The sequence below is a fragment of the Pezoporus flaviventris genome, unplaced genomic scaffold (genome assembly GCF_033815535.1).
Source record: "Pezoporus flaviventris isolate CSIRO_AGI_PZ_B2104156 unplaced genomic scaffold, CSIRO_AGI_Pfla_v1 ptg000097l, whole genome shotgun sequence".
Lineage (NCBI taxonomy): Eukaryota > Metazoa > Chordata > Aves > Psittaciformes > Psittacidae > Pezoporus > Pezoporus flaviventris.
The window spans coordinates 5,158,016-5,173,322 of NW_026892645.1; the positions used below are offsets into that span (position 1 = coordinate 5,158,016).

The following is a 15,307-nucleotide window of genomic DNA, read 5'->3' on the forward strand; positions in this document are numbered from 1 at the left end:
TTTGCAAAAGGGAGAGGAGATAAAAACCTCCCAAAACACAAACTGACTTAAGAAACCTCAGCTCCACTATTATCATGCAAAACCTGAGCATCCCCTTAGGAATGAGCCTCACTTCCCAAGGTGCCAGCTGCCGAACAGAGCACTGGGTCTAAGGCCAGTAACTCAAACCAAGCATTTGAGCTGTGTGTTCCAGATTACTGCTAAAGCACTGAGTAAGAACATTCCTTCGGCCTGAGGAGGCTGCAGAACTCATAAACTTCCACAAAACAAACAGCCCAACTCCCTTGTTTGTGCAGGTGCCTGAGCAGAAACCAGCTACACAAACACCGGCGTGGGCTTCAGGAATCCGTACCCCCATGTCCCTGCTCCTACATTCCGGTCAACACAGCAACGGCAGAGCCCGGCACGACCCTGCAGTTTACACTGCCCCATAGCAGACAGCCACAGGCGCCTCTTCCCAAAGCGGATCCCCAGCACACGGCGTGCTGGCGGCAGCACTCAGCACATCGCTCCCCAAAGGCTCCTCCACCCCTCACATTCCACCTCTCCCCTCCGCAGCCGTTACCAACACCCTCCCCAACAACGCCCACGCCGCACTCTTCCCCCTTCCGCCCCACACAACCCCCCCAGGGCCGCCTCAAAGGGGGCCGCCATGACCCGAGCCAACACCACGCAGCCCTATGTACCCCATAACCCACCACCCCTCACAGCGCAGAACCGAGCCCTCCCCAAGCCCCCTTTCCCCTCACGGCCCACAGCGGCCCCAAGCCAAACCCGCTCCCCGCCGCTCACCTTCATCTCCCGCTCGGGGATCACGTCCATGTCGTCCCCCATGGCCCGCGGTCCCCGCCGCTCTGCCACAGCCGGGAATCCCCCGCCGCTTGCGCTCACTTCCGCTTCCGGGCGGGCCGCGCTCTCCGTGCTCCGCGGTCCTCCAGCAGGCTCCGCCTCGGCCGCGCTGCGCCAGGCGGGGACGGGAGGGTGAAGGCGGAGCGGGGCTTGATGAACGCTGGTGCCCAGGCGCGGAGGCCCCAAAGGGGACCGGCCCCCGAGGGGCGGGGGCTGCTCCGCCGCCTCCCTCAGCCCACAGTGAGGGGCTCCGGTGCTTTGTGCGCCGCCCTTGTTGGAGCTCTAAGCACATCCCGCTCCCGGTAGCGGGGGCTGCGGTGGGAGCGCCCGGTGCGGTGGTCGGGGTGGTCCCTGGGCACCTCCGGGGGGGTGAGCTGGGAAGCTGTGAGCGGATTCGGTTGGTGCTCTGGGACCCATGGGAGCAGTGCGGGCTTTAACAGGGCTTCGCCTTGCTGCCCCCTGCCCCACTCAGCGCCAGCGCATCACCTTGGCGTTTAGCCCTATAGAGACAAGGGCACGTTTGAAAGGCTGTTCCCAGCTCCATCGGGTTGTGCTTCTCGTGCTTCTCTTCTCCAGGACCACAGAGACACAAGGCAGCGATGGCTTTGGGCATGACCTGAACTGTGGCAAACCACAACCCCGTTTCCCTTGTGGGATGTGCTCCCTTTATTGTCTAACCCAACAACAGCTTTAACACACACATCCAATAAAGCAGGTGCGGTCCCAGAGGCTAAGAGGCAGCAGAAAGCAAACGCAGGCTCTGATCTAAGGGCAGTGCTGTCCTTTTGAGGAACACATAGGAAAAGCATATACAGTTATCCCCCCAGGAAGCCTGGTCTCCATTTCGATAGCTCACATCAGACAAGAACCTCAGGCAATTGCTTCAAGAGCAGAGAGGATGAAAAAAATAACAACCCAAAACCTCTTTCAAGAGGAGCACTGCAAGTGTCGGCTCTTGATAAACAAGTTATTCCTTCAACAAGCACCACCACCTGCTCCCTTCAGTAAATCAAGAAAAGGCAGCTTTTAGCAGGCAGCCTCTGCATTTCCTAACACAAACTCCACAGCACTCAGTTATTACAGATAAAGATCAGACCAAGACAGCCCAAACCTATCTCTAGGATCTATTTAAGGGTTTATATTAACAGACTTGGAAACCAGCACACTTAATCTGCAATCAGTCATACAGATGAAGCTTCAGAGGAGCTAAACTAAATACACTGACACACAGTGTAGCTTCAGAAGATTTATTTTCAGTCCTTAAAGTAGACTGGTGCTGCTTTTGCTCATCGTTTTCCCGTCCCGTTACAGCTTTGGTTTTCACGCAAACAGTAGCAAGAATGTTGGGTTTTATTTCCAAGTGCAGCCTTTGGCAGGAGCCATCGCCCAGCGGAGTCAATCATCAGCGTTTCCTTTCAAAAATTATTTATTAAACCATGATTTTTAAAAAAAAAAGTTAAAAGCTGCCAAGAAAATGTAAGAAAAGAGGAGGGAACGGGCAAAGAGGAAACATCTGGATTCCAGAAAGCAAGTATAGAGCAAGAATCCCTGCAGTAGCCACGGTGTGGGGAGCACAGGCCCAGCTATATCTGGATGCCAGCTCATAGCCCACACTTACACCCATTCTGATTCTGCAGGCTTGAGGGCTTGTCTCATAGTGCAGGGGACCATACTGAAAGACACACAGGGGGGCAGAGCATGTGCATGAGGACAGACCTCACAGCTCAGTCACCCAACTTCCTTTCGCCTGAAGGTTTAATGTCCCCTTGGCCTCCCTGAGGGGCTGCAAAGGCAGAACAGCAGGCTTGTTTCTGCACTCGATGGATAGGACAGATAACCTGCTGGGAGGTTATGCTCCTGACTGGATCCAAGCAGAGATTTATCAGGAAGGGGGACCCTCCGGTAGCTTTTACCCTCCTCGCTTGCAGTGGCAAGTGGACCCACTAAGATCTGACTGCAGGATGAACCCAAGGAGTGGGCAGAAGCTGTCCCTGCAGTCACTGTGCCCACCTCCAAGGTGAAAGGCCCTGCAGGCACACCTCTGTGTCCATGCACCTTCCAGCATTCACCTAGCATCAGATAAGCCACAGAGGTGTGAGCCCGACTTGTGTTTTGGTGAGGTCAGGAGGGGAAAAACGAGTCCAAAGTCAGGAAGTGTAGGGCAGAGACGAGAAGGCACTTAGTTCTTTGCACCCATGAAACTGCTGTCAGAGAGATGCTCAATGTCTGGCTGCAAGGCCAAGGGCAGGACAAGCACACCTCTGAATCCCTACACTGGGAGGAAAGTTAGCTCCTCATCTGAGAAATGCAGGAAGGGCAGAGGAAAGAGGAAGGTCACAGGATTATGGTTTTTTTTGGTCTCACGTTATACTTGATGCTACAGCTTCTGTCTAACAAATCACGTTGCTAAGGGATGCAGCAGAAAGACACAAACTGGGGGTCTCCAGCTTCCCTTGCTGTTCCTCTAAGGCAGGTTAGTCAAAAACTAGGACTGTCCGTAGTAAAGAGTAACAAAGCACAGGTAACCTCTGTTACAGACCAGCAAAGCAAACAGTGCCTGTTATCCAGCCTGTCCTCTTCAAGGCAGGCTGGCTATGTCTCTCTCCGGAGGCGGACCAGAAGGTTTTGGGTTGCCTTCGTTGGCTTTTCCTTCAAACATCATCACCCTGCAAAGCAGAACAGATAATATGAATATAAAACCAAAACGTGGCTGTATCTTTACCCATTACTGGGGGTGGGATTATGTTCTCTGCTGAAAAATAGCATCTGCCTCCTATGCAAAGGAGGGATCGGCAATTAGCAGAGGAGGGAAAGCCAACAGAGGGCAGTGCCGCCGGGCTGGTGGGAGCTTTGCTTTCCCAGCAGCTCCCAGGAGTGGGTTCCTAAAACCTCTGCTGGTTTTCCTCTCAAAGCCCAGAGGATCTGCGCGTTTTAGACGGCCACACTCGATGCACACTGCACGCCAAGCACTCCTGATGCGTAAAAGCAAACTCTATCCCTGGCCCACCTTGTACACAGCAGAACATTCAAAAGCCAACAGCAAGCGAGCAACAGGCAGGGAGGAGGGCAGAGACAAAGAGCAAGGCACTGGCTAGAAGAATCCCAAGCATTTTGCAAGCACTCGCACTGTCTTCCTCCCCGAGGACTGCAGCTACGCTGGGAATGCCAGCTGCCACGCTGGATCAAAGGGCTGCACTGCTCCTGCCACGAGTTTTACATTTCTGCTCCTGCTTTAAAGAGCCAAACAGACAATGGGGCGTCTGTTCAGCAAGAGAAGGGACCCATCTGTGAAAGCTGCTGAAGCTGGGAGGAAAGATGGGAGATACGAGACAAGCTCAGCCTGCTCTGGTGGGGAAAGGAAGGAAGAGGAGGGGTGCCAGAAGTCTGCGTGTGCTTGGAAGAGGAGCATCCCAACATACAGGCACAGTGTACTCGGTGGGGAGAAGAGAGACCCATGGCCAACAAGCATGCACTGGCTTAGAAGGACCACATAAGAGGTGGGCACAAGGTCCTTCCTCCCAACCTGCCCTGAAAGCTGGCTGTGCTTCTAAAGCTGCCTTCAGAAAGGGGTGAGGAGGAAGGAGAGGAGCAGCTCCTATTCATGGTGGCTACAGATACAAAAGCAGGGCCGGCCTCTGTGGCTGTGAAAGGAAAAGCCGGGCTTCAATGGGGTGGAGATGGAGCCAAGCAAGTGTTTGGAAGCCGTTTGTGACACCAGGACTTTCAGAGCCCTGTCGAGAGGGCAGAGGGGGCCATGGGAGGCTAATGCTGGCAGCCTATACTGCAGAAAACCTCTCCCAGCGCAAGCTGGCTGTTTCAAGCTTGTGTCGCATCTCCATCTATTGCCCATGTCTCCACAATCAGGCAGGGAGGGAGCATCCTGTGGGAAACCGGAGCCAGCGCTGCCGCTGTTGGCAGGACCATCACTCACCACTCAAGTCCTGCCACCGTTCACAGGGAAACCTGTGTCCCCAAAGCCAGCGGGAGCCACAGGGCAGGGACGGGAAGGAGCCCTGCAGTGCTGAGTGCCTGCACGCCCTCAGGAGAGGAGAATGGCTCTGCATGGAGCCTGTGGGAGGAAGCCTGTGCTAACACACAGCAGGCAGCTCTGCTGCAAGTACTCGCCACTGCTCAGCCTCGCCGTGAGCTTGCACACCCTCATGTCTCTCTGCAAACTCCCCCTTCACAAGGATTCTTGTCTGCCCTCCAGGAACACCAAGCGAGCACAGCTCCACCTCCACCAGGCAGAACAACGTCTGCTTCCCCACTGCTCCCAGGGACACTCACAGTTTGAGCACAGCAGAGCGTTTCCCAAGCATCACGTTGACAAAGTCCTGGTAGGAGATGGTCTCGCTGACCCCTCCGGTCACCTCCGAGATCATCTTCTTCAGTTCGAGGTGGGTCTTTGGAGCCCCCAGCTTCTCCATCATTCTTTTGACAGACATCAAGTCTGCAAGAGCAAAGCGATTGGTGTTGAGGTGACTACACCAAGCACAGACCAACCCTATGGACGTAGGAATGAATTCCCACCTCCCTTGCAGACTCCAAGGCTGACAGCATTAAGCTGCTGCCGAAAGCCAAGAGAAACCTCCCAGTACAGTTTACTGCCCAGTACAGAGCATCGACTTCCTATTTATGCAGCTTAAGATGAAAACACCACAGAGAGGAGGAACAGCTCTCCAAGTGCTCCGTAGACTCGCGAGGACACTGCTCTCCAGCTCAGAGCATGGTGCCAAGAATCACAATGATGGGGAGGAGGGAAGCAACGCTGGGGTTAACGCCAGAGACAAACAGGCTGTGGGGAGCAGGTGCCCATCACCACAGGCCATTTCCTTCCATTGCACTGAGAGCTGTGGCCCCTTCCCTCCAGGAAACAGCAGCTCAGCCCTGAGTCAGGGCTCTCCTTCAGCTTGAGGACTGATGGAGGAGGGGAACAAGGCAGCAGCCTCCTGGAAGGGCACAGCATGCGAGCGACTGCACTGCAGTGTCAGCTCCAGGCCAGATCTTTACATAACCGGTGCTTTTGGGGCCCAAACCAAGGCTGCTCAGAGGAGCCAGACTCACACCCAAGTCCCTGCTTCCCTCCGCTCCCCTCCCAGCAAAGCAAAGAGCTTCTTGGTCTTACACACTTCTGCCTCAAGCCAGGCAAAGCATCCAAGCCCTGCAGCTTCCCTGGAAATGCTGCGGGTTGAGAGGATGACCTCAGTGGAGAAAAAAGGGAGATGTTAAAAACTTCTAAAGGGCATTTAGATCAGAGAGCGGAAGAGCTAAGCAGAAACCTGGGGTGAGGGCTGAGAAGAGCTTAGATCTCGAAGCAGGTGAAGGGAGACCGATAGGCAGGGGCTGAACAGCCAAGGAAGCCCCTGAATGGCAATGAAGATCCAAGCAAGGCTGGACACAGGGAAAAGAACACTGGTTTTCCTCCTCAGCAACACAAGCACAGAAGGAAGCAGTTGATGTAACAGCAGACACCAGCTCGGTGAGCAGTTGCACTTGCAGCCCAGCATCCCTGCATCACTCACCAATCTCGCCTTGGTTGTTCAGGTCAAACTCCATGTACTTCTCTGGAAGAGACACAGAAGCAAGTTAGCATGATGCTAGAGTAGGGGGTGTGCAGGGCTTTGGGGCACTGCCTGCTTACAGCAGTGAAATAAAAGGTTTGGGGATAAGACTGGTACAGTTTCAGAGAGTGAGACCATCTCCAGACGTGGTTTTATCACACATCTCAATTCCAGAGCTCTAGAGTTAAGTGCTCTTTAATTGTGGCTGCTCTTCATTTGCACCGAAGGAAAACACTGGCATGAGAACAAGGTATCAGCTAGCCACGAACAGCATTAGACGGTTGCCAGCAAGAAAAACAAAGCTCTGGAACAGACTCCCAGAAAGAGTAGCAAGGAAAACAACACTCTGAACACTCTCAAAATGAATCTTGATCGGATTAGGAGGGAGATTAAATGACACAGCTGCCTGCAATAGCAAGGGTCAGACTCTGCAGTTCTCCCAACGCTGTGTGCTGTGCTCCCAGAGCAGCACCTTGCAGGAGGGATGCTCAAGGACCACATCAAGAGGGCAAAGCCAAGAGCACACCTAGGAGCAGTTAGGCTGGAGCAGGTTGTTTGCCCTTCCAGCCTCGTGTCAAACACTGCCGAACAGGCAACTCCAGCATCCTCAGAGAAAGGCAGAGCCGGCTCAGGAAGGTCTGGTTTAGCTTTGCAGGACAAAAGAGCGCCAAAATCCTGGTTATTCAACTCAAATCCATCCTGTGCTGTTTCTGACCTTTGGAATGGCACACCTGCTCTTCCTACCTCCCCTCTCCATGCTAGCTGCTCCCCATTTAGACTTTAAGCTCTTCAGGCAAGGATTTGTCTGTCTTATAGCTCCCAGCACCGCAGGGGGCCCCCCATCATCTCGCTTCTGCTAAATGAGAGGAGCAAGCTGCCTGCTGCCACCACCCATCCACGCTGAGCTGTAGAGATCGCTGCCCTGCAGTTAGCACTCCCCACAACAGCCTCAGAGGGCTCAAATTAAGCAAGACCTCCCCAGCTGCTCCTTTCCCCCAAGGGAAAAGGACTTTCTGCCTCTGCTCCAGGGGCACCAGCAAGTGGATGAGCGTGAACAGAGAAGTGGCAGGGTGATTTAAGGAGCTAAAGGCAAGAGTGGGTATTTCACACATCAGAGCCTTCCTGTGACCTGTGTTTCTGAAGGGAAAGTGCTGGGTTAACTGGAGTGATGGGCAGCTACAGGCAGGAAGCAGAGGAACGGCTTGGCATGTCTTCATCTGGATCTTAACTGAGGGATTACTGCTGTCACAAGCTGACCAGGACAGACCCTACAGGAATACCACATACAAAACTAAGCTGTCTATGCTTCAGGCAGGGATAAAGGTCTCCCTTCAATAACGGAGCAACCAATCCTAGGTGAAATCGGGGCTGTCACACACATGCTTCGGGGCCAAAGCAATGCTTGCTGTGCAACTGGCTCTCCCCACACCCTGCCGCACCATCGTGACCCTGTGTACATGCACTGCCACCTCCCTGGGTAGGGGTCAGGCACCCCAGCGTGTGCCGGGGGCACAAACCCTGCTCTGCCATGTCTGTGCTCAGCACACATTTTCTTTCCTTCTCAGCTGACGCTCGGCCAAAAGCAGAGAGAACAGAGGCAGCTTCACATCGTTGTGCTCTGAGCCTCGGCTCACATCTTTCCCTCCCACCCCAGATGCAGGGATTTAGTGAGATAAAACCACGCATGGTCCCTCCCCTCACGAATGCATTTACAGAAGCAGTGTACGGGGGCTCCCCAGGCCCGGCTGGGGAGGACAGAGGAGAAGAAACATTCCCCCCCCCATCATCACACAATGAGCCGATTGTTGGCAGAGCCGGAGGAGGCATTGGAGAGCAGGACAGGCCACGGAGGCAAGCTCACGAGGCAGCGGGGGGAGATGCCAAAGGCTCTCATTACAGGGGATTCTGCGCCTCTGACCTACGGTTGCAATGTTTGAAGAGCCCCAGTTGTGATGGGAAAAATAATGCAGGGCTGCAGCCAAAAGCCAAAGCCATACAAAAGGCAACAGAGAAAGAACAGGGAGCACAGGAGGCTCCTCTGTGCCCAGCAGAGTAAGGGATCACAAAACCCCAGCCAGCTTCTTCCTTGCTGGATTGCAAAGCCAAAATTCAAATGGAAATAACAAACAATGCCTGCAATGGAAGCAAGGTCAGGTTCTGTTTGGTTAGAGCCAGGTTGAGGACAAGCCTTAAGGGCAGTGTGACGCAGAAGGCATGTTTTCTCAACTGCCTTCAGCCACTGCTTGGAAAGAAAGTGGATGCACCCAGAACAGCCCTGCCAATTCCTGCCCTGCAACCACCTTGGGGACCAGTTCCAGAGGACCCCAAGTTTTCAAGCTGTTTCTCTATCCCAGCAAATGGCCAGAACCTAAGCCCCAGATGTGCTGACCCCCTGTAGGTAGGCTTTGGCCAGGATTAAGACACATTTCACTGCCGTTTCCTTGTGTACCTGGGGGGCTTGGGAAGGTCTAAATCAGACTGAAGAGTCTGGGGACTCTCTTCCTGGGGAGAGGAAGGCTTCAACTCCTTCAGGAAGCAGCTGAGACCTTTCCTCTGTGGGAAGAAGTCCTCCTACTCACTGAGAGAAGATGGACTGCATCATCCATTATACCAGCTAGCTTGTGTAGGTAACCAGACAGAAACCATCCTCCTTTGCTGCTCCCTGGGGTTTTGCCCACGCAGCAGGTTCTGCAGTAGCAGCAGCCGCCAGGCACGATGTCTGCAGGGTGACATGTCCCTGCCCTGCAAGTCAGGGAAGCACAGAGGCTCCTGTGGGAAAAAAAAACACCTCTCCAGGGAGTTTCACTGCATCCCACAAGCAAGGGGGAGGCATCCATGCCAGCTCAGTCACTTGGATTTGGCAGAGAACCTCCAAGCACAGAGGAAAGTAATCTGTTCAGAGCAAACGGGCTGAAAGGACAAGGAAAGCCTCCAGTTCTCACCTTTGAACACTGCCAACTTCTCCTCCAGATCTTCTTCATCGCTGAACTTTGGGTCACAGAGAAATTCCTGAAACAGAATAATATCCCCAAGGTTAAAGATGCAGAGGAAAACGTACAAATGCAGCATCACCCATCAGACCTATGCAGTTCCCAGAGAGCCACATCTGGGCAACTGCGCCAGGAAGCTTGCAAATGGCTTGAATCCCTCCACACCTTGTCATTAACATTCCAGTGCAAGGGGAATGCCTCTGGGGTCTCAGATTCCCCACCAACTGCACTGAACCCCATGTGCCTTTGGAATAAAGGCAGGAACCCCTTTTTTTGCTCACCCAAGGTTTCAGCTCCCCACTTCCCTGCTTAAGCATGCACAGCACAGGGGTCAGGCCCCTGTTCCCAGCAAGGACTCCTAGTCCTTGCAAAAAGCACTCTGATGTCAGAGTTGTTGGGTAAACTCTGAGGGCCAGCAAATAGAACTGGCAGTGTTTGCAGAACAGCACGCACCCAAGAGAGGACCTGCATCTTGGGGCAAGGAACAGGCTCTCACTCGCAGACTCTCTCCCCATTTCCCCCACTGCCCTGCTCAGGCTGTAGAGGGTCACTTCTGGTTGCTCATCCCCAGACCCACCTCAGAACCCTTCAGGTCCCCAAAAGAACAGACCACAGCTTGCCCAGCCAGCTCCACCACCATGCCCTGCCATCAACACCGCTATGCAAAGCAGCAGGGTCTTGCTCCTGCCTCTCCCCTCCCACACCGCCCAGCTCCAGCACAGCTCAACGACTGATGTGTGCTCAGCAGCAGCACCACATTCTTCAGTGCAGAAATCATTGACATCTGCACAGCTTGAGCGTGGCCTGTCCAAGATAAAACCTCTCCAGGGGTTAGAGTGGAGAGAGGGCTGAGGCTGTTCCCTCCTCTGGGCATGTGCTCCCCACCACTGCTCTCCATTCTCACAAGGAAGGCAGGAATGGGTCACCAGGAATCTAGAATCTCTGGCACTGGCAGTGGAGCAGCACCACTTGTGATTAATGAAACCACTACCCCAAAGCAGCCCCACGTGCAGGCTCCAGGGCATCAGGACTGCATGAAATCCACACAGGCATCAGTAACCACATGCCCTGCAAAGCACATTCCCCTTTCTTCCAGGAGGAGCTATTCCCGCATGCAATGTGCTGAGCCAGCTCCAGCAGCACTGCACACCCAAGCTGATGCCTGGTTCATGCTGCCACAGCCTGCCCCAAGTCTCTCACACTTGATCACTGCCTGATACCCCAACTCTATAGCACATCTCTAGACCCCTCCAGCCCACACTTGCTCCCTCCTTCCTTGCTGGGACAGCCTGGATCTACCCAGGGAATCCAGATGCCTTTACAGCCAGTTTACCACCGCTTTGGCAAGTCTTTTACCTGCAGCTGAGCTAAGATTTTATAGGAAGTCCCCTAGGACAGAAGTGACTGCCATCCCCTCCTCCCAACCATGCCCACTAAACCAGCGTGGCACAGACTTCCCTTTTCACCATGGACACCAGCTCAAATAGAGAACTGTGGTGGAAAGCAAAGCTCCCAGTTCCCTCTCCTGTGTCAACTCAATTTCATTTATCTGTTATTTTCTACCCAGGGGTATCATTTGCCAGCCCAACACAAAAGGCCCGATTCAGCTTCGAGACCTGGGCTCAGCCAGCAAAAGAAGTCACCAGAGAGCAGAGTAGTGTTACCCACTGCTATTGCCACTGAATAGGCTCTGTATTAGGAACTTGAAAACATCACTGAGACTCTAAACAGGGGTAGAGCATCCCCTGGGCACCAGGTCACAGCTTCATTCCTGCCCTGCAGGAGCAGCAAACAGCTTCCCCCTTCCAACAGGATGGGATGCGAGAGCAAAACCCTGCATTTCCATGGGAGCAAGGAGCAGCACAGCAAAGACTGAAGGGAATGTTACATCCATACACAATGGGTAGAGGGACCAACAGCCCCTGCCAGCATGGTACCAGAGCAGGATGGGTGACACAAGCACGCACCCAGGACCCAGTCCCCTTGCACTTCAACTGGAAGGAACCGGACAGCCCACCTGTGTCACAGCTCTGCTCTAGGGCAAAGGAAGCAACAGGGGAGCGTATTTCAAAGGCAGTCCTCCCTCCACATTGTATGCAAGCCTGGCTGTGACTGCGATAAGGCAAAGGCTCACAATAGCACACAGGAATTCAGTCCCCAGGGCCGGTGACTCAGACTCAGCCCTAAGTGGCCGAAGTTCCTCCTAGAGCCCTTTGCGAAAGCTCCCATTTTAAGGGGCATGTTCTATTAATAAGAACTGCTTAATAAGCCTCTGCCTTTCCTGTGCTCCTGCCCTCAACAGCCTTTCCTGGGGCACAGAGACTTCTCTAAGCCAATAAATTCAGCCACACAAGTCCCAGCTACCTGCAAGACAGCCTGAGCCAAGCCAGATCCTTCGTTGCTCCCCAAAAAGGAGCATCCCCCAAAAAGCATCAGGCCAAGCACTCGCTGGGCTCTTTGTGCTTGATGCCAGCCTCCCTGCCTGCTGGGGCTGGGAAGGGGCTGAGGGATGCTCGTGCCTGCTGGGGTGGGAGAAGCAGGTACCTGCTCCCCATCAGGATGAACTCTTTCCCCGCAGCCCAGCGTATTAGAAGGTAAAACTAGGTTGGAACTAATCTGTGCTGGATTAAACTTGCCACCTTGATGCACAAAGGCCAACCGATGTGATTGCTGTTCCCCAGGAAGAGGGGAATGGCCAAGAGGGAATCCCAGAGGAGTGTTTTGGGCTGGAAAAGAGAATTCAATACTAGGACTCAGCTGTCCTTCAGCAACACATGTGCACTGTGGATGCTGCGTGCCAAAGGGCCTTTTCCCAACGAGAACTCTGGGGTAGAAACCAGCCAGGAAAACAGGGCTGGGAGGGAGTCAAGTGTTAGGATGAGACAATGAGATTAAGCCTGATAGGAATTTGGCCTGATAGGTGTTATTAGCAGCACTTAACTGGTTTGCAGCCCTGGGGCTCTTGAGGGATTGGGAAACCCCTTTCCTGGTTCCAGCCACATAACAGCCCAGGTTTAAGTGCCAGCTCTGTGTCCAAGGGAGGCGCGAGCTGCTTTGCATCCCTCTCACAGCAAACTCCCCACAACAGAGCTGGCAGAGCACATCAGCATCAGGGTTGCTGCCTATAGCCACTACAGCACAAACAGCTTCTCAGGGTCTATAGGCAGCTGCTATCTGCAGCTTGATTTCTAGCTGCTCAAATCCCTGCTCCTAGCACCGAGCCAACACACAGGGCAGCAAGGACACAAGCAAGCTCCGTCAGTGGGAAGTTATGTAGCTTGTTTCATTTTTGTCATCCAAACCTCACCCAGAGAGAAAGCCTGCCAGAAGTGATGGGAAAAGAGAGGAGCCTGTTCCCTGTGTGGAACGGAGAGCCCCCAACCCTGGGGCACAGCAGTGGCACAGCAGCAGTATCCTGGGGCTTCCCAAGCTCAGTCCTTGTGCTCCTGCCAGCTGAAGGATCATGTACTTACCCTGCATCCAAGCGATGCTGGAGGGCGGCTCTGGAGCAGCAGTAGGTACAGCATGCCCCCTTCCTCCCCAACCCAAGGGTCAACCCCACCTTGGCCATGGGGGTTGCATCAGACCCACCTATGCACCTCCTTGGCGCAGGGTTTCATGCCTGCCTTCCCACAGCAGGGTTCAAAGGCTCCTTTTCAGCCAAGTGCTCTCATTCTACACTTTTCCCCACTCCTATTCCCCAGCACCTCCTGGTTTCTATTGACGCAATTCCCCCTCCAGTGACCTACATAAACTTCACCTCCGCTGTCTCACCCCTGCCTGGAGGAACACACTGGCACTTTTCACAGCCCACTCAACACAAGAGCAAGGCAAGCCCACTGCCTCTTCCAGGCTCTCATCTTGTGCAGTGGTCTGATTTTTCCACCTGTAACACTGGCTGCATCAGCTACGTCCGTGATTTCCACCTGAAAATGACCCTGGAAATGCCATTGCTCATTGTTTCAAGGTGAAAACCTACTTTTCACCCTCAGAACTGCTCTTGGCCAGGGGGGGATGTTAACAGACCTGCCCTCGCTGGCTATGCCAAGGGATGGGGCAAGCTGAAAGCTTGAGGAGAGGACCTCGCTTAACCCCAGCATGAAGGGCATGCAGCCCAGTGTACTTTGCACTAATCCAGGAGCTGCCTTTCCCCCTGCGAGGTCTGTGGGACATCCAACCACCCCGGGCTCCCCATTCACCCACTGCAGCTGAAAACCAGAGAGGCTTAAGTCTGCTCTTTTGAACAGCAGAACCTCTTGGTCTGGGAGAAGAAATCAGAGCGCAAAGGGGAGGTCGAAGCCCACCGGGAGGGCAACAGCTCCTATTCTTGCTGTAGCATGTTCCCAAAGGGGCTTTTGTGGCATCCTAACACCACGGGTGGAGAAGCCGAAGAGGGAACACTCCCCCCCCTTGCCAAAGAGCCACCACTGCCCTTATCCAGCCCAAATTCCCTCCGTGGGACCCACTTCCACCTGCCCCTTCCTCCCTCCCGTCCCCACCGGGATCACCGCATCCCCGCTCCCTCCCGCAGGGATCGGGTCTATCCCCTTCTAACCCCACCTTATTGATCTCCTCCAGCCGCCCGTCCTGCGGCGCCCGCCGCAGCCCCCCGCCGCTCGGTCGGCGCGGAGCCGCCATCTCTCGGAGCCGCCCCTCGACGGCCGCCGCCTTAAATAGAGGCGGGCAGGACCGGCCCCTCTCCCCGGTCGTTAACCCCTTCCCTGCTCCGTGGGGAGGGTTTGAATGGAGAACTACGCGGCCGGGAAGCGGTACCGCGGCCGGCAGCCTCCAGCGACCGAGCCCCGATGGGAGGGACGCGGCGGCTTCGCCGCGTCCCTCCCATCGGGGCTCGGTCGCTGGAGGCTGCCGGCACAGGGACCACGTTTCTAAGATGCTGTTTGAGAGCAGCTCGGGGCTGTAATAAAGCACAAGCGGCTGCGGATCGGTGCTGAGTGAGCTCCGGCGCAGAAACAGCAGGGAAAAAGCATCTACCGCACGAGCAAAGGATGCTTGTCCTGGGCAGGATGCAACCATAGGATGGTTTGGGTTGGAAAGGTACACCAGGGACACCTTCCACTAGAGCAGGTTGCTCCAAGCCCTGCCCAACCTGGCCTTGAACACTGCAAGGATGGATCGTTCATAACCTTGAGCAGCCTGTTGTGGAGGTTGTGGTCTTGGCTAGGCATTCCTCTTAGAAATAGCTATGTTAAAGTGGGTTTTAGTAGGAATTGTCAGGTTGTTGGCCCACATCACCATGAACCCAGCTGCATTTCAACCCCTGGTGCAGCTTCCTCTGCTCCTAGAGAAGGCAGCAAGCACATCTCCCCCCTCCTGCTGCCATTTGCTTGGTCAGATGCTTAGCTATGTCTTGTATTAAGAAACTTTAATGGCTATGGCTCTAGGCAGGTGTCACCAGCTAAAACAGAGTCCCAAGGAGACCAGAAAGGGAGGATGAACCACATTTCAGCAGCAGGCACAAGGCAAAGCCTTGGCATCTCTGTAACAGCAGCAGATCTGTATGGGGATTGGAGATGTGTAATCGTTAACACAGGGAGATGGTACGTGGCTGTGGCTCCCTGCTTCTCACCACAGCTGAACCACAATGTGCTCGTGCTGCTGTGTGATTGAGCTGTTCTTGGGCAGCAAGCGGGGAGCCCCTGCAATGCTGCAGGTCTGGCACCCCACTCTTTGGGCAGCTGTTGTGCAGAATTAGGAGGGAGATGATAGGTTTGTTCCTGGTAGGAAAATCCTGTGTCCCTTCCACTGGACCCACCAGAGATGACACTGGGGGTTTCAGTGTCTATGGCAGCAGGTACACATCTAGCACTACAAACAGAGTTGAGCAAACCTGATTTCCAGCACTGTGAGCCAAAGAAAACAGGTTAAACAGGTTAAAAAGTGAAGTGG

At 54.4% G+C, this 15,307-nt stretch overlaps 2 protein-coding genes across 5 annotated transcripts in view; both read right to left on the bottom strand.

Moving 5' to 3' along the window:
- The window catches only part of NUP214 (nucleoporin 214), a 43,644-nt gene extending 42,735 nt beyond the window's left edge, over nucleotides 1-909 (bottom strand). For all 4 annotated transcript variants that reach the window (XM_061476694.1, XM_061476692.1, XM_061476693.1 and 1 more), the window contains exon 1: nucleotides 793-909. In XM_061476694.1, the coding sequence (XP_061332678.1) occupies nucleotides 793-834 (42 nt within the window). In that variant the 5' untranslated portion in view covers nucleotides 835-909. The remainder of the gene's footprint in view (nucleotides 1-792) is intronic.
- A 1,600-nt stretch (nucleotides 910-2,509) lies between these two features.
- AIF1L (allograft inflammatory factor 1 like) lies at nucleotides 2,510-14,102 on the bottom strand. The gene is made up of 5 exons (XM_061476512.1): nucleotides 13,961-14,102; nucleotides 9,353-9,419; nucleotides 6,372-6,413; nucleotides 5,137-5,299; nucleotides 2,510-3,515 (listed from the first exon to the last, which is right to left on the bottom strand). Exons 1-5 carry the CDS (start codon nucleotides 14,036-14,038, stop codon nucleotides 3,428-3,430), a joined length of 438 nt encoding a protein of 145 aa, XP_061332496.1. The 5' UTR covers nucleotides 14,039-14,102; the 3' UTR covers nucleotides 2,510-3,427.
- Nucleotides 14,103-15,307: the final 1,205 nt, after the last annotated feature.